Source organism: Hesperophylax consimilis, chromosome 29 (genome assembly GCF_061612785.1).
Source record: "Hesperophylax consimilis isolate HC1 chromosome 29, BYU_Hcon_1.0, whole genome shotgun sequence".
Classification (NCBI taxonomy): Eukaryota; Metazoa; Arthropoda; class Insecta; order Trichoptera; family Limnephilidae; genus Hesperophylax; species Hesperophylax consimilis.
The window spans coordinates 3,283,698-3,305,683 of record NC_142864.1 but is presented as its reverse complement, the minus strand read 5'-3'; the positions used below and the strand labels follow the sequence as shown (position 1 = coordinate 3,305,683).

Genomic DNA, 21,986 nt, shown 5'->3' with positions numbered 1-21,986 from the left:
GATTTCACTGTGCATAGTTATTCTATGGTTGCGATGTTTCAACTTTTGTCACATTTGATCGACAATCAACGCCATTTTGAATTTTTGACAACTTAACTAATTATTGAAGATTTTCGCCCCGTTTCAGCTTTTGCTCAGCCGTCAAGCATAATGGTCACGCTGTTATGCTTGACGGCTCATCAAAAGCTCAGACCGAGAATCAGCATTAGCGGAACAGTTCAAATGTGACAGGGATTGCAGCTCCTTAACCTCACTAAATATACTATGAATATATTATATAATATTAAAAATTGGTAATAACTTACTGGCAGATCTCAGCAGTGTTTGGTGTTGAGAATTTCTCAAGTAAACACCTTGTAGAAGTTGTTGGTTGGCTGCTTGCTGCCTGTTTTGACAAATAATAAATAAATTAATCAAATTTTATAATAATTTATCAGTATATCCACTCCAAACATATTATGGAATTTTTTAAAAACGTTGTGAATGATGAATTCTTGGAGCAGTTGGACGAGAGATGGGAAGACTAACAGTGACATTGAAAGTAGGGCAAATGCAGGTAACTCCATTAATGGAGGACTGAACGCAGTTGGCGCTAACAAAAAATTGACCAAAGAAGCGAAGCTAGCAGTCCACAATGGAGTGTTGGAACTGGTAGAGGAAGGATGAAAGTAGACTGAATGCTGTAGAAATGAGATCCTTGAGACGTATGTGTGGTCATGTATGATCGTGTGTGAAATGTGGAGATCCGCAAAGAATGCAAGACTGATATAAGATTAAGAATGGAACGCTTAGATGGTTTGGGCATGTAGAGCGAATGAACGAAGAAAGAAGTGTAAGGAGAATTTATGACGCAAATGTGAATGGTAACAGAAGTCGGGGACGCCGGAGGTAGACAAGACAAGATCGAGTAATCAGATATTTGAGTCGGGCCATGTCAAGAGTCAGAATAATAGAAGAGTATGTATGAGACTATGTATGAATGTAAATGAGGTAAGGAGTGTGTGCCAAGACTGAGTTGTTTGGGGTCCATCCTCTCTACCTACCACTGCGTGGAAACGGCGTGATGGTTAGTTAGTTAATTGGAGCAACTTTTTGCAATAATGTTCCAAATTAATATAGAACCTAAAAATAAGCAGGGAAATCTAGGTGGATTCATTGGCTTAAACTACAGTAATCAGTTCAAATTTTTCCATATTATTTTTTTGAGAAATGATGTTAATTAAATCGAATGGCAAAATCAAAAATTGAGGATGACCACTCGAGCGATAGCGTGTATTGAGCGACAGACATTTCCGGGCATATAGTTTTGGATTTGACGCGCTAGTTCCAAAAACCATACCTCCGAATATTAATACGGAAACATACAAACTGCTTATTGTGGTTAAAAGTCAATAAATCTACTGTTTATCCAATTATAACAAATAATCATCAAATTAAACATTCAATTCATTGTATCGATACATCTCAATTTATTACAGACTGCTGGTAGGTCGGCGGGATTTGTAGGGAAAAGAACCACAGTAAAGCTTATCAATTGAAAAAGCTGTTATATCAACAACAAAAAAATGTGGATAAACTTACCCCCTTAAATTCTGCTGCAAAAGCATCATGGACAAATTTTCATTCGTCATCATGGGATTCTGCAGACCTAGTCCTTGATCTGATCCCACCATGTTCAAACCCCCGGCCATTAACTGATTGGTGGACAGATTCAACGCTGCCCTCTGATTGTTCAGTCCCAACTGCGACACGGATTGGTTGCCATACTGCCCGAGCTGATTTGATATGGAAACTTGCAAAGGAGCCATGTAGTTGGGCTGCAGTTGCTCCACCATCTGATTCGCCATCTGGTAATTCGCCAGCATTTGATTCTGCAAGTTCGGCACACTCTGCTGAGCCAGATAATTCTGTATCGCTGCTTGTGGTATTTGATTGGCCATACTCATCATTTGACTGGCCTGGGGGGTCAAAGTTGGCGTAGGTCGACGCACGGGCTCTGGGTGGTACACATTCTGGACGGGCGCTTCAACCGTCTGCGGCAAATTTGAATAATCGACATCCATAGACATCGAAGTAACAATTGGGTCTCTTTTGATCGGGTATTCGACATTTTTAATTGGATAATTGACTGCTTGCGAAACGTTCGGCATGCTTTCTTGTACACCGTTCATTTTCGCGTGCGGTCTTTGTAGCTCCTCTTCGCTGACTTTCTTAACTTTAAACTTGGAATACTTTTTAGCTTCTGGCGTCTTCTCCGCTTTTACAACATCGGAATAAGTGGTTTTATTATCTCCGACGATGTCTTTTGTCTCGTTTGCGGGAAGAACTTTATCGACAATTTTGACTTCTTTCTTAGGAGTGCTTGGCCTATCGGGTTTAGTAATCTTATCTCCTGTGACTGGGCTGACCAAGAACCTTGATATCTTTCGGACGGGTTCTTTATGTGTTTTCTTTACGTCCAATTTACTGTTATCTGTTTTCGTCTGCGTGTCTTTATCTACGCTGGTCTGCCGCTCCACCTTTGGCAAATCTTTTGGCACGCTACTATCATCTACTTTACCTTCTATTTCTAACTTGTCTACTTTACTAGTGGGTTGTATGACTGCTTCCGAGGATTGTGCAATATGACTAGAATCTCTCTCCTCGGCTAAATGCTTGGTTTGACTATCATCACTGACTGACTGATTAGGAACAATGGGGCATCCGTCTGTGACGGATTCGGTTAATTGTGCAACGTCTAGGATTGGCTCCACAACTTTTGGAATATCTTGAATGGGTGTATCGACTGCGGCATTATCTTTTGCTTCTACCTCTTTTGCATCGTCTGTTTGGAACTCTTCAATTTCTTTTACGAGAGGGTCTTGAATAAGATCATTGGTTGGTGTCTTGGATATATCCGAAACAATTGGTTGGCTAGCTATTTCATCTGTTGCAATACTAAGTGGCACTGGGTCGTAGGCCAGTTCTGCTAGAAGATGATCGTGGCTTGCTGTCGGAGTGGTGCATTCTGAATTGTCCTGATTGGAGTCGGTGAGATTTTCTTCTTTCTCAGTGTTTTCAGAATCGTAATCCGTCTGAAATAAGAATATGAAATATTTTTGCAACAATTTGAGATATTGAGAATGAAAGATTGTTCTACAGATTATTTGGTGGATTTTACCTTGTCATTGACGTTCAGCTTTAGATTAGGCACTGCCGGGAGCACTGGAAGAGTGTCGGGGCGTGCAGCCAACTGAGCAGCAATGTCCTTCACCAGCTCTATGAAAGTGGCAGTCTGGTGTTCCGGTAGCAGAGAATTTGAAACCTGGATGGAAACAAAGTAATCAGTTTATTTAATTCTTCCATCATCATCACGTCGCTACAGTCTTGGAGTCTCCTAGTTGCCTCTAGGAAATGACTCCACTCCCGCCAGACATTGCGGTTAATGTGTAATTTAATCGAAGGAACATTTGGTGATGAAATATGAATGAATTATTATGTAACACACCAGGTTAGCAGCAAACGCCTCTGGGTTCACATCAGCCACATGGAATTTGAAGGTGACGGTCTTGGACTTTGACTCGAGCTGGCACTCCACCTCGGGCCCGGAGAGAGACAGCACGGAGAGGCGCGGGGCCCCCGAGCCAGAGGACGCACGCTCGCCTCCCCGGCGGCGCTTGCCGCTGCGGCGCTTCTCTCCGCTGCTGGTCGACACTGCCACTGGAAAACACAACATTTATTATTATCGCACTAAACTTCATATGGGAAAGTGGGTAACATCAGAGAAAACAGATGCAAATTAGATGACTCAAATAAAATAGAGCTGATTTATAATATACTGACTTGTATTGTGTCTGTAAAAGCCCTTCAGGTGTTCAATAAATCCAAAATGATTAACGGCAACTGCTTAATGTGGACAGAAACTTGCTAAGGAAGTTTGTAGGACTATAAATAGGACACTGTGGCCTCAGGAGACTTGTGTAGCTGTCAAAAGTGGAAAGCACCATTAGCTGTAGGAAATTTTACGAGGATTAAAAAACTCCCATTTATCTAAGGTTCCATTGTTCTGGTTTGATGGAAGGAAGATTCAGATACCTGAGAAACCACATTGTAGAACTTGGACTGGGCTACCATTAAAGGAATACGGTGAAATATGGGAGATAGCACAGTGAACCCATGACCCGAATGCTCACGGTAGCTATGCAGACCATCTCCAATCATAATCATAACTATGTAATGTCCTGTTATTTTCACATAAAAAATCTGACAAATACAGTTTGAAGGAAGCAAATCGCTGTTGTCTTAATGCATATAAAATCGAAAAAATCTTACCATCAGCTGGCGCTTGCTCCTGCGGCTGAGTTTGTCCAATCTCTTCCGGCGGCATTTCACCTGAGGGAGTCATAAAGTGCTCCAACTTTCCCTCCAGAGTTCGCCCAGGACCATACTCCATCTCTTCGTTGCTCCTCCCCTTGGCCAAATTCTGGACAGGGGTACCTTCGTGACTCGAAGTCCTGGACAACGGCTGAGAGGCCGACGAACCAAAACTGTCCGGTTTTCTGTGCAACATCTGGTTTGGTGGTTGTTGGACAACCGGTCGGAATTCTTCATTGGACCAGCCTTGCTGTTGAGTTGGCAATTCGTTGCTTACTGCTGGTTGTTGCCATTGCTGCATCTCATTAGAAACATTTTGCTGTTGTTGATATTGCTGCTCATTTACTGACTGCTGTTGTTGCAAAACTTGCTGCTGGTTTACCATTTGGTTGTAGTCTTCACTCTGCACGGATTGCTGTGTTTGCAACCTGTGGTAGCTGTTATCTACACTTGTTATCACTTCGTTTGACATGACTTGCTGTTGTGTGTTTTGCTGATCGTTTGTTATTCCTTGCTGCATTTGTTGTTGCTGCTGTTGATATTCATCATTCTTTTGCTGCATTACTTGTTGATACTCTTGCTGGTTCTGTTGAAGCAACGCTTGCTGATACATCTGCTGATTTAACAAATACTGCTGTTGTTGATTCACCATAATTGCTGCCATTTGTTGTTGAATAGCTTGTTGGTTGATTTGATCAACAGTTGAAGCAATTTGCTGCTGATTCAGCAGTTGTTGCTGATCGGGGTAAGCCATGTTTAGCAACTGTTGTTGTCTGAATGGATCGATCTGTGGCAAGAAATGCATCTGATCTGTCAGCTGTTGTGGAGGAAGAATGACTTGTTGCTGCAACTGCTGTTGCTGATGTTGTAAGATTTGATGCTGTTGAGCAAACTGCTGAAGATCTATAGCATTCAAAATTTGTTGTTGATCATTAAAGGTTTGAGATTCTGTTTGGCTCTGGTCAGACACCTGCCTTTGGTACATCTGCTGGTGTCTTGGAATGTTCAAAAATTCTTCCATGTAATTCTGTTGTGAGTTTTGATTGTTCTGTGCAGTCCGCCAATTCTTTTGATCAATCATTTGCTGTTGGGCTTGTCTAGCCAGCTGCTGATGTTGCATATCCAAAGTCTGGCCTTGTTTCTGCTGCATGAATTGTTGCTGGTCCAACATTTGTTGATGCACTATAGCCTGCTGGGCCAGCTGTTGGGAGTTCAGCTGTGCAAACATTGGATGCTGATTACCAATGCTTGGACTATCCAAAGATCCGTAACCTATTGAATTCACTGGCTGAGAAGTTTGCTGTTGAAACACATGGGTCATATTAGGCTGGAGTTGCTTCATCATTTCTAGATCGACATTATCTTCGCTACTACTTTGGATTTGCTGTTCGTTTTCTTGGTCCAACTTTTGCTGTTGTGTAGTACTGTCTTGCTTTGGTATGATTTGAGTCAAGACATTCTTTAAGTACTGTAGAGACGGATCCAAGACCTGGTTAAGACTGTTGATCTGGGCTTGCAGCGTTGTGTTTTCGGCAGAGTTAAGCCGTTGTTCTAGAACTTGTTGCTGTTGTTGTTGAATTTGCTGATTTTGGAACTGCTGTTGAAGCAGGTGTTCCCTGACTAGATTTTGTTGATTGATCAACTCTTGATTTCTTCCGATCTGTTGCTGATTCGATATCATTATGTTTTGAGCCAACTGTTGAGGCACAGACTGTTCCATGAGAATTTGCTGAGACAAAGATTGATCTCGCATCATCTGTTGCTGTTGACTTAGGAGTGTTTGGTCTTCAGTGTTGAGTGGAGACATTCTGGCTTGCTGAAATATGTTCTGGTTGATCAAGTGCTGGAAGTGGTGGGAATCGGATTGAAGATATTGTTGCTGATTTCCACTTGAATAGCCCTGGGATTGTCCGCTAGACCCAGCAATCTGCAATGACGGTTATATTTCAATATTTCACAAAAAATATATAAAAGTAGGCATCGTACCAGAAGCACATATTTTAGGTGTTCCCCAAGGATCTGTCTTTAGACCAGTTTTAAATAAATTTTAATTATTTGCACACCGTATTAATTAGAAATAGTATGATACTTGGGAAGTAATATAAAATGTATTGAAGCTATGAAAGCATTTAAAAAACGGTAGCAAAATTCAGTATCTTGAATTAAAAGTTTCTTTGCTGTTGAAAAGCAAGGGTACTTTAAAACATTTGCTATTAATGTGACCAGTTAATGGTTGAGTTGACAAATTCGTCAGATTCCAACCCAGGTTCAATCCTCTGCCAGCTAAGTCCTCCATCATTGCTCAAGCAACATAATCCAACTCTATAATGATGGTAGTAGGAAGTTTTTAAATATTGCCAGGTTATTCGTAACCTGGTAATGTAATGTTTGTCTTTCTTTAAAAAATAAAGTGAAGGTCTAATGATACCTGATATGGGTAGATCAAAGTGTCGGACTGGTTGTTCATCATCTCCTGTTGGTTTTGGATGATCTTGGCTTGCCGCAGTTGCTGCTCCAGGATGATTTGCTGCTGCTGAGCTTTCTCCAACTCCTGGTTGAAGAGCAGCTGTACTTTCTTTTCGGCTCGTTCTCTGTAAACACAAAATTTGACCAGTCAATAAAAAGAGACCAGAAAAAATAAAAACTTTTACGGTACAATTCTATAATTTTTTTTTGGATCTACCCTAGAAAATGGATCTTAGAGGATAAAGTTGAAACATGAATGTGATTATATGGTTCAAATCCCGGCGTGCGCAAGTAAATTTTATTTGATTAATTTGTGTTATTTCACAATTTATTCATTCAAAAATAATGTATAGTATACTAGAGGCACGCTCCTGAGTGGAAGATACTTTCAGTATCGCACTGGTGTGAGATCACCATTCAGAATTGAAACATTGCTTGAAATGGCTTTAGCGGTGTTTGGTGACCAGATCTGAATAACCAGGTACTCCCCCATCTCCTTCCTCTCCCCACTAACTTCAGCCTCGCAACATACCCCAATTGGGGATGCCATAGTTTCAATGGCTCGAGACGGTTGGGAGCAGTTGAGACTCTTGTGCGGTATTCACATTAAAAAAGTTAAAATATGACACTACTAACACTTATGAAATAATACAATTTTTTTTTTCGCCGTACTATTATGCATACGACGTGGCGTCAGAGATGTACACGAAGTTGGGTTCTTAAGTATCAACTTTCAAATATGTTGTGTGAAAATTTCAATGATGCTTTTTGAAAATAACAGAGGGCGCCACTTCCATTTACAACAATCCTAAACTGTACAGTCATTAAGATAATAATACTATCAGATGGACATAGGTACTTCGCTTGTCTGAATTCTTCACATTCACAGAATCAGTTCCGATTTTGAAAATTCAAATCAAATTTGAGTTCATTGAACCAGATTTCACTCAGGACTAACGCACAAACAACCGAAATTAGTATTTTCGATGATAGGTAGGTATTTTATCGCTTGTATGAATTCTTCACACAATCAGTTCCAATTTTGAAAATGACACTTAAATTAAAAGCGTTTGTCTGATTGAGAGTCAAACTACATTAGAGATGGCAATCGGTCTGTTAACAACGGATTGTGGATCAGACGGACCAACATCCTTTGCACAGAATCAAGAATCAGGTATTCGGGAACTTCAGCCGAGAGGTTGCTCCCAAATTCAACTGTTAAACGCACTTGAGATTTGTATAGGATGAGCAGCTGAAGTTAGCAACTATTGTAGAATCTGCTAGGGCATAGTAGTTCTCGAGAGGATCTAAGTTACCGATTGAGGCTGATGAGCTGACTCTTGAGGAGTTTGAAGACTATGCGGGCATCCTCCTCCATGATGAGACCGGTCTTGGCCATCTCGTTGGCCACCTCCTGGCAGTCGTCGTGCTGCGTGTCGAACTCAAACTGGATGGCTTCGTTCTCCTTGTGCGTGTATGATCTGCAACCAATTAAACACCAACATGGGTTTGTAAATGGATGCTCATTCTTTCTTTTGCCCTGCAGAAGATCGAGTAATAAAAAAAAATGGTTAACAGATGGCGCCACCAGAAGATGAAAGAAAAGTACATAGATAGCTAATGGCAAATTAATCATACAAAAAATGGTTTACAGATGGCGCCACAAGAAGATGAAAGAGAAGTAAATAGATAGCTAATGGCAAATTAATTATACAAAAAAATGGTTAACAGATGGCGCCACCAGAAGATGAAAGAGAAGTAGATAGATAGCTAATGGCAAATTAATTATACAAAAATGCATATTGCAAGGGAAGTTTTACAGTAATTAATACAGTACCCCTTAACCCATACATCGCTGCTACCAGTTCCTGGCATTGGATTTTTATGAAATTTGGGAAAGGGAGATAAAAGTACACATTAAGAAAACAAAATAAATTATAGAAAACTTATACTTCAAGTGTTGCTTTAACTCTTTGCACGCGGCCGTATCAACTGTTGTTACGGCAAAAAGTCCATACTCATACGCGGCTGTATCAACAGTTGATACGGAAACTTTGAATGCCGATATTCCAGCGGTCTTTCGACATAAATTTATTTCCCGCTCGCTTGAACATTCGTAGAACTATCACGATGCTGACATCTACAAGAATTTCTCGAAAATAAAATTGTATTTCATTAAAAAACATGGATAATCAAGTGAGCCTCTTTGCGCCTTCGAGTCCTATAGTTTACAATTTTGTCAACGGATGGCGCTAGTCCAATTTTGTTATTATATTATGTGACATAAAATTTAAATGTTTTCATAACTAAAAATGATAAGTGCTCATGGTGACCCACTTTTGTCTATCAACGCAGTGGCCTAAGTACACACACGCCGAGTGAATGGCGGGACCACATTCAAAAGACACGGTTCGTCTATTATGTTTTTGTTTTTATAAACATCTAAGAGTGTTGACACACGAGGATTTGTTATCATATTCTGGAGAATAATCTGTTCTGCCTATAAAGTCCAATAAATCATGCCAGAATGCTTTAATTTGACATTTAATTGCGTGCATAGGTATTTGAAAATATGTACCGCGTACGGGTATAGATAAAACGGAGCAAATTAACGCGGCTAAAAGGTTAACTAAGTAAACCAGTTCACCCGTGTTCAGTAATGGGTGCTGGTGTGGCGAGCGACCATAGATATACGATTTTTGTAGACCGAGCATCTCTAGATCGATCGTCCTCCTTTCTGGCTCATGTCAAAGATGTATCCTGCAGGGCTCAGTCGCTGTTTCTGAAGCTTCGAAGAATCTCCACGGCAGAGTGGGGACTTCGCAGACCGGCTTTGCACGCTCTCTACAAGGGGGTATATGTTGCGCAAGTCGCATATGCCGCCTCTGTTTGGGAGCATCGCCTGGATAACTGCTTAATACTTCTTGCTCTCACTGGGGGTCAGCGCACTCCCCTGCTGGCACTATCTGGGGCATATCGAACCGTTGCTTCGGACGCTTTGCCAATTTTGGCTGGTATATTACCAATCGATCTAGAAATTAGGGAGGTGTTAGCGAAGCAGCGATTAATCCGTGGATCCCCGGCCAACCACCTTGGTGTCGTCCTGACACCGGGTGGACCAGGAACTCTCCCAGGACTGCTCCGAACGATGAGGGACCTGTCGCTCAAAGAGTGGCAGGTCCGTTGGGATAGGTCGAGCAAGGGAAGATGGACCTTCTCCTTCTTCCCTTCAGTTAAACTCAGAATGGAAGGGGCCTTCCTCAAACTGGACCATCACGTTACGCAGCTCCTTTCAGGACATGGGGAATTCAGGGGAAGGCTTCACAGCTTTGCCCTGTCCACCCACCCCAATTGCGCTTGTGGCAATAATTACCAGTCGGCCGAGCACATTCTGTGGCACTGTGAGATTTTGAAGGATGCCAGAGACGAAATGATAGAAGGTCTGAATGTCCCCATTAGACCGGTGTGGAACACCGATCTTGTTTCTAACAGTGTGAATTTCGAATGTTTGAGGAAGTTTACTAGGATCTGGGTTGAGAGATGGCCTGTGCTTAGAGTCGTTGACTAGTGTAATAATTGGGAACTCCCGGTGTACTGCTCCTGCGCCATGACTTATTCTTTTGCAACTCTTTCATTATTGTATATGCTATTCTGTTTTTCTTATTTTATTATTCTTATCTTATTTCTTTTTCTTACTGTACCAGCTGTTGCAGATGATTTCCATTCGTTTATATTTTGTTTTTTTAATTAACTTGTCTTGTACTTTTTAATTCTTATTTTCTGTTTTCTCTTCATATGTTTCTTTTTCCCTGTCAAGGTTAACACATTGTTTTTGAAGTGAAACTTCTTTACGCGCGTCATGCAATTTCGAGGAGTAAAACCAACTCATGACCGAAACGAAAATGCGGGACCGATTAAAGTTCATTTGATGTAGTAAAAGTTTTGAAGTAAAATATAAATGCTTCTTAGCTCATCTCGACAACTGGCGTTGGTGGTGTAATGGTCAGCATAGTTGCTTTCGAAGCAGTTGATCCGAGTTCGATTCTCGGCCATGGAATATTATTTTTTTGTTTTTAAGGAATTTTTTTTTTTTAATGGTTGACCATAATATCAATCCACTAAGTAATATTTTAGGCCTGTAGCATAATTGAAAAGTTAAAGAATGATATAAAATTTTTTATGATGTTAACGATAAAAAAATGAAAAAAAACATAAAATTAAAATAAAAAATGGGCCAACGGCACGCGGTGTTCCCAAGCGGTCACCCATCCAAGTACTGACCGCGCCCAATGTTGCTTAACTTCGGTGATCGGACGAGAACCGGTGTGTTCAAAATGGTATGGTCGTTGGCAAAAGTTAAACAATATTAATTTCTATTCTACCTGCCAATAAATATATGAAAATTAGTATAAAAAAGCCCTAATAATATTGAAAAAATTAGCAAGGTGTGTGCGAGGTTGATAAAAATAATCATTACATACGCGCTTGAAAAAGATCGTAATTACATTAATAAGTTTGTAGGAATTTTTTTTTTCAATGGTTGACCATAATATCAATCCACTAAGTAATATTTTAGGCCTGTAGCATACTTGAAAAGTTAAAGAATTTTATGATATTATTAATTATAGTAATGATAAAAAAATAAAAAAAACATGAAATTAAAATAAAAAATAGGCCAACGGCACGCGGTGTTCCCAAGCGGTCACCCATCCAAGTACTGACCGCGCCCAATGTTGCTTAACTTCGGTGATCGGACGAGAACCGGTGTGTTCAACATGGTATGGTCGTTGGCAAACGCTAAACAATATTAATTTCTACTCTACCTGCCAATAAATATATGAAAATTAGTATAAAAAAGCCCTAATAATACTGAAAACATTAGCAAGGTGTAAATATTATATACCTAGTTTAACTCACTCTCCTAACTCATCTTCGCTGTCTACAGGCAGAGCGCACGACTGTGGTCGTGAAGAACCGAGGTTCGATCCCCGCTTTAACTAATTTTTTTTTTCTTTTTTTATAACTTTTAATTTTTTTTATCACATGCTACTTATAAATATGTCAATAGACAGAAAAAAAGAGAGAATGAAATGAAAAGAGAGAGAGAGAAGAATACTAGAAGTTTCACTTCTGTCTTGCGTAGGCTTGACACACCCATTTTTTCTTTTTACAGACACTGTAAGCACTCTTATATATTTGTGTTTACTAATTATCTCTCTTACTTTACTTTGTTATCTTATTCAATACTTACTGTCCTCTTTACAGACCATGCAGATCTTATTTTTACACTTTTACTTTTGTTTTTACTTATTTACCGTTGCCCTTATGTGGCACTTTTTGGATTGATTATTGTTTTTCATTTTTCCTCTTATTTTCTCTTCTTTTTACATGTATTTTTTCCGGTTTTCTTTTCTTTTTTTTTTAGTAACAGCAACGAGTTTACAGGCGAGAACTGAACTCCGTTGTCTGTTTTGTTTTGTTTATTTTCCCCATTAGGGGTTGGATAACGGGCCTCGTCCCCGCATGCACGACTGGAGCTTCTTATTATTCTTTCTTACCGGGGTACTCCGCCAATCACCTGCGCCACCCCTGATGAGCGTTGGTGGTCAGAGGGGTGACTGTGCGGGCTGGGGTAACCTCCACCCTGCCTCCGACCTCCTGACGCTTCTTTCCCCTAGGTTCTTTAGGGTTTTATCCCTCTTTTTCCAATACTTATCTTCAGGGCACCACCGGGTGGTCGGCTAAGGGGTGTGGAAGTCCTGACCTGCACCAGTCGCCCCAACCACCACCAATTTCTCAACAGGACTGCCAGTCGTGGTTCGGCGAAACTCCCCCGTCACTCTATTGTTTACTTTACTTTTATGTGTTTACAGGTACTGGAGTGTGGGTCCCCTCCACCAACCATCTGCCTGACACTTGAACTTGATTGTTTTGTTGTTTATTTTTCTGTGTTGTCCTTAGTTTAGTACTTGTAAGCGCTTGCATACCGCTTCATAACACCGTATGCGGGGACTTTGAAGGCCTAGCTTCATTTATATAAATTGTAGAGCCGTTTATTCAAAAAAATTAGATTCATGCGAGAGCTCCGAAGGGGTGACCATAAGTCACCTATACCGGGGTGGGACAGGGTGGGTGTACCTTCAAAGACCGAGCATCTTAAATCTAGTTCACGCGATAGACAAAAAGGGATAACATAAAATATAAAATAGGCTAACGTTTACCTACGTCAAATGAATTTACCGAAGGTGACGGGCATTCGGGTGTCGAGTATGATGGGTACTTTCCACTTACAGTGGGCTAGCAACGGGTCGCTCTTCTCGACTCTATGACATTTTTTCCACGTGTAAAAGTACCCAATCACTTCGCCAGTGGGTCGTGTAAAATGGTCGATCGACCCAGCTCTAAGTAAGAGATTAGCTAAATAATTATAACCTTCCTACCTTTTCTTTGGATCAATAATCTTGAGGCGGAACTGAACAGTGGTAATGTCGGAGTTCACTACGAGGTCCCGAGAGACCAGTTCCAGTCGCAAGCCAATATCCTCGCCGAAGAATTCGTGATTCAGGAGCTCTTTTAATGCTGGTCTGAAAGATACAACAATTCATTTATTATTGTTTATTTTACTGAGATTTTACATAATATCGGGAAACATACTATAGCGATACAGGTGTCAAAAATTTTCTAATACAAACAGAGAGAATAAGTAATAAATCAGTAAATTTTTGTGACTAACCGAACATATATGATCTAGTCTAGTGGCATACAAGATTCAATTAAATTTTTCGTGGAATGTACAGGTCAAATGGTACTTAACCTGGCTTTAATTGAGGTTTGGGAGGGGTTGTTGCTCAGAAATTGAAATGGCCATTCAGCGCCATTTTGTTTTTTGACAGTTGAAAGGTCCCTGTCAGATGTCGATTCTAAGGACGAGATGTTTCACAGAATTTGAACAATTCATCAAGTTAAATTTGAAGTTCTGTGGAAGTTGACATCTGTTGAAATTTTCAAGAAGAAATATCTTTATTTCATCCAGATACATGAAAAAACATAGTCTGCAATTCTCGACAGCCGGGAGGCAATCTCCCGCTATTTAGTCGATAAGTAATAATAATAATAATGATGATTTGTACAGCGCCATTTTTGTGCAAAATCACCTCAAGGGTGCTGTACAAATATATAATACATTTCTACAATGATCTATGTTATTATGTACTAACTATATATGGAGATAATATACAGTACAATACTTACCTGGTAGGTCACTTGAGATTAACACTTAATTAACATTAACTAATTGTTTATTAGCGAAATTTAGATACAGGATTTAGGACATAATTGGAAAATTGGATATAACTGGACTTTCTCTCAGGAATGGTATAATTAATTTAAGGGTATGACAGCTTAAAAAGGTAAGTTTTTAGTTTAGACCTGAATTCTGTTGGACTTGTTATGGATCTTAGTTCCGGAGGGAGTTTATTCCAAGCCTTCGGCCCAGATACTCCAAAAGCGCGATCACCAAACTTAGTATTTGGCTTGCGCACAGGTTCTATCAGTCTGCCTACAGCTGCTGCCTGTATAGTACCTATATAATCTCTCTCGCTTTGGGTTTTGTTTGGGTCTGATAAACAATAAAAGTCAAATCTAACTGCGCAAGGTGGTTTGTTGAGCGGTGTATGGATCAATATTATTATCACATTCCGTGCAGTTAAATACATCGCTAACACCGCGTACGTATTACAAATTGCATCCAATTTGGGTACAAGCGAGTAAGAAATTAGATTTATTTTTTGTGTCCTATAGCGCATTTGCGAGATTTTTGGCATTGCATATACACTGCATAAATGGTACAATTATAACATCTTAGGCTTTATTACCTGTAATTGTTATAAATAAATGTACAAATTATATATAAATAAATAAAAAATAAAAAGTATCTATATGACCCGGTCCTGATATAATTTTTACGTTTGGCCCTTGATGTGTATGCATTATATAAGAGTCACTATCATTATGATTGGTATATTCAAAGAGGTAGGAATGCACCATGAACTCACCTATCGGCCTTATTGGGTTTGATGCACGACTCAATGATGTTCCTGACTTCGGGGTTTTGCACTTTTTCAAAACTCTGCGGCTTCACACCCTGAAATAATACAGAACATATAATCATTAGTGTCCGATCACAGATGCTGTTAAAAGTCAAGACAATTGTGTCTGAAGAGTTCATTACAAGTGCACTATTACTATAATTACACATTACTGTACTCTTGTAGCCTCGCAAGATTTAATTGCAATACTTAATACAGTCATTAGTAATAGTTTTGTAAATGTTTAGATCATCAGCAAATAAGAGTATCAAAGTTATATTATTGATAAAGAAGGAAAACAATACTGGTTCCAAATGAGACCCCTGTGGAATGCCAGTGAAAATGTCAAATTGGTGTGAAATGAATTTACCTGACATTTTTCTTGTGCGTACATAACTATTTCCGGTTATTTCGAGGGTACTTAATTTATGTACAAGAATTTTACGTGAGACTTTGTCGTAAGCCTTACTTTAACGTCTGTGAACACTGTCTGTTTGAATATGTTGTGCATGGTAATAAACAAATGTTTCTGATCAATCTTAAGTTTGTAAGAGTGGATCTTTTTGCCATGAAATCATTTTTTGTTACTCACCGAGACGACCTTCTTATATATCTGGGCGGGTCCGCTGCACTCGCTGTAAGGGTACTCTCCAGTGGCCATCTCCAGCATGCACATACCGAAGGCATAAACATCCACCGATTCGTCGTAATGCTCCTCATACATCTCAGGGGCCATGAACTCCGGAGTGCCTGCAAAAAGTAATAACATTTAACTATCAGAATAATTAACAAAACTCTTGGTGCTCTTCGTAGAAAAGTCACAATTGTGATGGACTGGTCATGTATATCCACTATACCAGAGAGAAGACATCCAGCAGGCCGCCCCAGACATAGTTGGGACAAACAACAGGGATGGAGGCCACTGAAGTATCGAAAAAAGTAACCAGTCGTGGAAAAGACCCGTTCTCATGTGACAAATGTCAACCATATATTTTTTTTTAAAAGAAAGACAAACATTCCCGGGTTACGAATAACCTGACAATATTTGAAAATCTCCTACTACCACCACAGTAAGCTGAAAATGCTGCTTGTGTTGTGATGGAGGACTTAGCCAGCCGAGGAATTGAACACACTACGCCTGAGTGGGACCCAAGCGCGATGTCAACTCGGCCACCGACCGGTCAAAATCTATAAATGTTGGGCGCGTTGTAGCAGTTCACTTTTGCCCCGGGTTACGAATAACCTGACAATATTTGAAAATCTCCTACTACCACCACAGTAAGCTGAAAATGCTGCTTGTGTTGTGATGGAGGACTTAGCCAGCCGAGGAATTGAACACACTACGCCTGAGTGGGACCCAAGCGCGATGTCAACTCGGCCACCGACCGGTCAAAATCTATAAATGTTGGGCGCGTTGTAGCAGTTCACTTTTGCCCCGCTACCGTCTTAAGACAAAATTAAACAAACTTTAACATCAACTCCATCCAAGACCGCCTTCGTCTATGGGACACGTGCTCTATGGGCCTTTCTAGCCCTATTTGTCATTTGAATAAATGTAATATTAATCATCGTACCTCTTTTATTCAATAACAAAGCAATCCTCATTGTCTTTTACTAATCATGTTACAATGGCCCTAGAGTGTTTGAATTTGTACGTGAGATTATTGCATTAAACTGGTGACCAATGGTGTCTAAATTATTATTAGCCCAATGTTCAACGGTTACAGCGTGTTTGACATGTTTCCAGACTGAGCATCGGTTCTGAAGGGATCAATAACGCTAGTTCCTCGGATCATCTCCCATAGAAAAACCGACAGAACAGGGACATCATTCCAAATTCAATAGGGAACAGGGATATCATCAAAGATTGCAATCCGTTTGTTAAGATAGGGAATCTATCGAACAGACCGTCCGTTTCTGCACTTGAAGCCCCGTACCAGACGTGGCTACCAAATTCAACAATAGGGCGCACTTGCGATTTGTACAAGGTCAGTTGAGAACTATTAACCTTTTGAATGCCAGTAGGTAGAAGTGTAGATGTGCACAGCAGGCTGTGAATTTTTAATCGAAATAAATCATTTTTAAATCTTATTTTTATAAATTAACAACATTACACCTTGAAAGGATATTTAAATGACTTACCAAATTTATTCAATATTCAAGAAAAAAAAAAAAAAAAAAAAAAAAAAAAAACGGGACATTATGTATGATACAGAGGCTCAAAGAAGAGCGAGTAAACTCGCTATTTTTCTATGGCTGGCCTGCTGGGCACGGCCAAGAATGCGAGTAAACTCGCTCTTGGCACAGAAGCGGTTAAAGTATCAGCGGGTCCTGTAGGCTTTGGCTTTGCTGAAGCCCCCGTGCCTAAGCTAGTTACTTAAAGTTACACCAAGCATATTAACCAAAGGAATGTCGGGAAGATTACAGGAGATTGAAGGATGAACGAAGATAGGTATGAAGCAAGGAGTCTACGAAGAAAGATTTGTGTGCATGCTAGTGCGGTGTGAAAGATTAGACTTGCACGAATGCAGGAAGTTAACTAACACTATAATACATGCGTTAAAGATTCACCCACCGATGACAGACTTGGCGAAGCTCCGATTCTTGAGCGTGGCAAGTCCAAGGTCTCCGATCTTGACGCTGCCTGTGGTGCCGGTGATGAAGATGTTGTCGCACTTGAGATCGCGGTGAATGATGGGGGGAGTTCGCGAGTGCAGGAAGTTCAGGCCCTTGAGGATTTGGCGGCACCAGGACTTGAGCACCTTGGGGTTGATCTTCTTGAAGCGACGGAGGTAACTGGATTAAAAAAAAAACAAAAAATCACATTTCAAAATTTATTCTTTTCATTTAGTTCGGCCACGTTTTTTGTTCGCATTAAGTTTACAAAATGCATCCTATTCGCAAGTGTAAACATGACGCCTTAACCCATCGGCATACCTGCCGCCAAGATTGGTGGGCTGCACTTTTTTCGTACCGGCATATTGCCCACCCCATCGGGGCGACTAAAACTTTTCCCACATACTTAGATAGTTCACAATAAAATTATAATCTATATAAAACATAAAAAGTGTTTAATTTGGGGAAATATGGGGTGCGATACTGCACAGTAATAATAATCCTTCTCAAGTATGCATAGATGTCACAAATAAAAAGTAGTATGGAAATTTTACGAATGATCAATAGAGGTGTTTATTTGTTTTTCGAAATACACTTTTTAATTTATAGCACATTTTGAATGTATTCACTACAATTAATCGCTTTTACTAATTGAACACTCGTCCAATTTTTGGGGTGGCCGATTAGCAAGAGAGTACATAAATATGTATTTACCTTTTTGTATTTCTAGGTAAAATCAAGACGCAGCATTTAAAAAATTTCACAATAAAAACTGTTTTTACAAAATACGTATTTTAATTTTTAGCGTAGTTTATGCGTATGCCTTACAATTCGCCACTTTCACTAATTGGACACTGTAGAGTGCTGTATTCTTGTAAATACAAACCCCCTCTCCTATAATTACGGTGTAAATATAGCGCAGCGCGTAAAAACGGAACAGTGAAAGACTTGACTTATTACCATGGCGTTTATATGGTTACAGCGGCCTTAAACCAGGTTCGCATCAGATACTAAAAAACGTACAAACAATGCTCTTTGCTGCTTACCACTTTCACGCCAGACACAAACACGGGTGATTTAATTGAGGCTTACGGAAATTGAGGCAGTGACGAAACTGTCACGTGGGTAAAAACTACCCATGTCCAACCTACTTAACTATTGATACAAACACATAATAGGATTAAGTGCTGTGAAAGTATCAATGGATTTATTCAGCTGATAAAACATTTAATAGGTATCGCAACCAGAGTTGACTCGAGCGCAGTACTCACACAGATGCATTGCTAGACGAAAGCATGTCTCATACTGTTATTTAAAAAAATATATATTATACACGGTGTCCGGAAACTCATAGTATAAATAGCGGTATTTTGTTTAAAAAAATTTTTGAAGCCACCTGGCTTTTTAAAATTCTTTAAACAGGGCGCTGTTTACATTTATTTACACAACTATTTAAACTACATATTAAACATGCACAAAATAGGTTTTTAGGTTCTTAGTTTGAATTATTTTAATAACGTATGGGTATTTCCTAATCTTCAAACTTAAGTGATACCATGCAAACAAGAAAAAAACATGGCTCTCAAAATAAGTTAAATTTTGAACTTAAAAAAAAAAAATTATGCATCTTTAATATCTCCCTGACATAAATAGTTGTATTTTGTAGTAATGAGGCAGAAACAAAGTGTTATGCAAAAAAAAAACCATTTTTATTGCATATTAAAGCGTGTAGTGAAATAATACAACTTTCCCAAATTTTAAAATAAAAAATGATGCATATTCCTTTGTTTCTATTATCTAAACTAACAAACTAACTATCATGCGGTTTTTTTCCGCAGGGGTAGGCAGAGAGGACGGAGTGGCAAACAACTCCATCTCGGCACACACTCCTCGCCTTGTTCACATTCATACATGGTCTGATACATACCCTTGACATGGCCCGACTCAAGTATTTGTTTCACTTGATTGTGCCATGTCTTCCTCTGGCATCCCCGACTTCTTATACCATTCACATTTGTGTCATATATTCTCCTTACTTCTTCTTTGTTCATTCACTTACTTACGTCAGCTTGCATTCTTTGCGAATCTCCACATTTCTCATGCGATCATACATGGTTTACACACATACTTTCAATCTTCCTCTGCCAGTTACATGACTCACTGTCATACATCAGGGTAGATACCAGCACTCCATTGTGGACTGCTAGCTTCGTTTCTTTAGACAATTTTTAGTTAGCGACAAACGGAATTAAGTCCTCTATTAATGGAGTTTCCTGCATTTGCTCTTCTTTCAATATATCTATCATCCTTTCCATCTTTCGTAAACATACTTTCCAAATACACAAACTCATCCACCTTCTCATTTACAACTAAATTGCACATCGTTTTCGTACTCTCTCTTTCAAGCACCATGACTTTAGACTTGCTTACATTCATTCTGCGGTACACACGGAAATAGAAAAGTAAAAGAGAAAAGAAGTTACGCCTTGAGGGTCCCAGATAGCATGAGCTCCGTGATGAGCACAATGTTCTTTTTCTTGTTGACGGTGACCTCCCAGTAGTTGTAGAACCTGACGATATTGGGGTGCTGCAACTTCTTCAGCATCTCCGCTTCCTCGCGAAACCGAAGACGCTCTGTCTTGTTCAGCTTTTTCTCCTGGAAATTAAAAAAAAAACTGGTTAAATCATAATTGACTTGATCTACGCGCCTGTCACTAATGTGATCCATCGGCCGTTATCACTAAAACGCATACATTGGTAAATGAAACAAAAACTTTGTTTTTAATCACTAATTTATTTACCGACCGTTTTCGCTTGATTCAAGTTTCGTCACGGTAAAATTTAAACTAAACATAAATACGAAGAGTCCACCTGGTCCGCCATCAATAGGTTAAGGTGCTCCCATAGCCGCTGTGCCCACATGATGCACAGATGGGGCCTTAAAGAGTCGGCTATGTGTGAATGTGGTGCGGTACAGACCACCGAACATGTGGTCAACGAATGCCCGCTCCATTCATTCCGGGATTGATGAGGTTCACATGGCGACGCCTGAGGCCCTAGAAAGGCTCACAGACCTAGATGTCCCCCTCTGACCCCCCCACCATACGAAAGAAGAAGAAGAATACTAAGAGTGAGCAACATATATTATATAGGTAAAGAGGGAGACAAAATATAACAATGAAACAGTGAGAAAAAGATAAGCTTATAAAATATATACTAGTCCCGGAGAGAGGTAGTACATGATGTCATCATTCTAGTTTCTTTTGTGTTTTTCGTTTTTATACAAGACGAGTGAGAAGGAAGAGGATGACCGTCGATGATGTGCGTATAAGCTCTCTCTGGGAAAACTTTAAAAGAATGGGACATTTGAGGCAAAAATATTTGACGAAACTGAATAATTCTTTTTTATGCCAGTAACATGCTTCACTACCATACTAGAGACAGTTGGCGTTTATCAAAAAATAAATTAATAGTGGTCCAAACAAAGTTAAATTGTTTCATTTAATTCTTTTTTTTTTATCAAAGTGTTGCAAATATCTAGTACAGAAATGTGCTGCTATATTTGTTTGTGTTTTAAATTATAAAATATAGGTGATTAAAAAACTCAATTTTTCATGATTTTAGAGGTAAATTATTAACAAACACAAGCAACATTTAATAATAATGATTGGATTATTTATATAACGCCGTTTTCGTGAGAAAATCACCTCAAGGGCGCTTAACAAATTATTTATGCATTTAATCTATTCCTATCACTTATACCAGAGGTTCCCAAAGTGGTCTATATGGACCCCCAGGGGTCGATATCGGCTTGCTGGGGGTCCATGTCAGCGAAAAAAAAATTTAGGGGTCCACAAGATTCAAATGAGGGTTCATACGAGCCGACCCCCATTTACCTTAAGTCAACATTTGAGAGTTCCGTAAATGACACAATACACCTAAAACAAATAACACAGTTTACGTAATACTAATAATATACTGAGAAATGACTTATTTGATATTTGTATTATTATATTTCGTAAAGTTGTTAATTGAGGTATATAAACAGAGATATACGTTCCTTTTCTCGTCAGAATTAATATATTGAAGCAAAACATTGCACATCGGAAGCCGCAAATTTTCCTAGTTCCCCAACTTGTTTTTGAAAAACATCCAAGGTAACATCGTATCAAGGTAACAAGGTATATCAACATTTAAATGTACTTCACACAGACAAAAAAAAAAAATTTGTCAAGTGGTCTACGGGGCAAAAAAGTTTGGGAACCTCTGACTAAGGCTTATTACATTTCTGCATACTGTGGTGGTAGTAGGAGATTTTCAATTTATTACCAGGTTATTCGTAACCCGGGAATGTTATTCTTAAAAAAATAAAAACTAATTAAAGCATAAATATTATAAACATTGCAATATTTTAGTATTGTTTTAAGGCGTATAAATTGCCGAGCGTGGTGGGATAGATTAAGT

The 21,986-nt window shown here is 39.4% G+C and overlaps 1 protein-coding gene and 2 non-coding genes across 5 annotated transcripts in view; all 3 read right to left on the bottom strand.

Annotated features, from left to right (window-relative positions):
* Positions 1 to 21,986, bottom strand: part of Wnk (Wnk kinase) — a 76,438-nt gene that overhangs the window by 18,743 nt on the left and 35,709 nt on the right. For all 3 annotated transcript variants that reach the window (XM_089649375.1, XM_089649376.1, XM_089649377.1), the window contains 12 exons: positions 20,006 to 20,178; positions 17,482 to 17,702; positions 15,499 to 15,656; positions 14,874 to 14,962; positions 13,260 to 13,403; positions 8,136 to 8,300; positions 6,782 to 6,944; positions 4,312 to 6,280; positions 3,488 to 3,699; positions 3,161 to 3,304; positions 1,582 to 3,074; positions 306 to 385 (listed from right to left, as the gene is read on the bottom strand). In XM_089649375.1, the coding sequence (XP_089505501.1) occupies positions 306 to 385; positions 1,582 to 3,074; positions 3,161 to 3,304; positions 3,488 to 3,699; positions 4,312 to 6,280; positions 6,782 to 6,944; positions 8,136 to 8,300; positions 13,260 to 13,403; positions 14,874 to 14,962; positions 15,499 to 15,656; positions 17,482 to 17,702; positions 20,006 to 20,178 (5,011 nt within the window). The remainder of the gene's footprint in view (positions 1 to 305; positions 386 to 1,581; positions 3,075 to 3,160; positions 3,305 to 3,487; positions 3,700 to 4,311; positions 6,281 to 6,781; positions 6,945 to 8,135; positions 8,301 to 13,259; positions 13,404 to 14,873; positions 14,963 to 15,498; positions 15,657 to 17,481; positions 17,703 to 20,005; positions 20,179 to 21,986) is intronic.
* Positions 11,052 to 11,170, bottom strand: LOC149409777 (5S ribosomal RNA). The gene has a single exon (XR_016305115.1). It is a non-coding gene; the product is annotated as a 5S ribosomal RNA (ribosomal RNA).
* On the bottom strand, positions 11,493 to 11,611 carry LOC149409776 (5S ribosomal RNA). The gene has a single exon (XR_016305108.1). It is a non-coding gene; the product is annotated as a 5S ribosomal RNA (ribosomal RNA).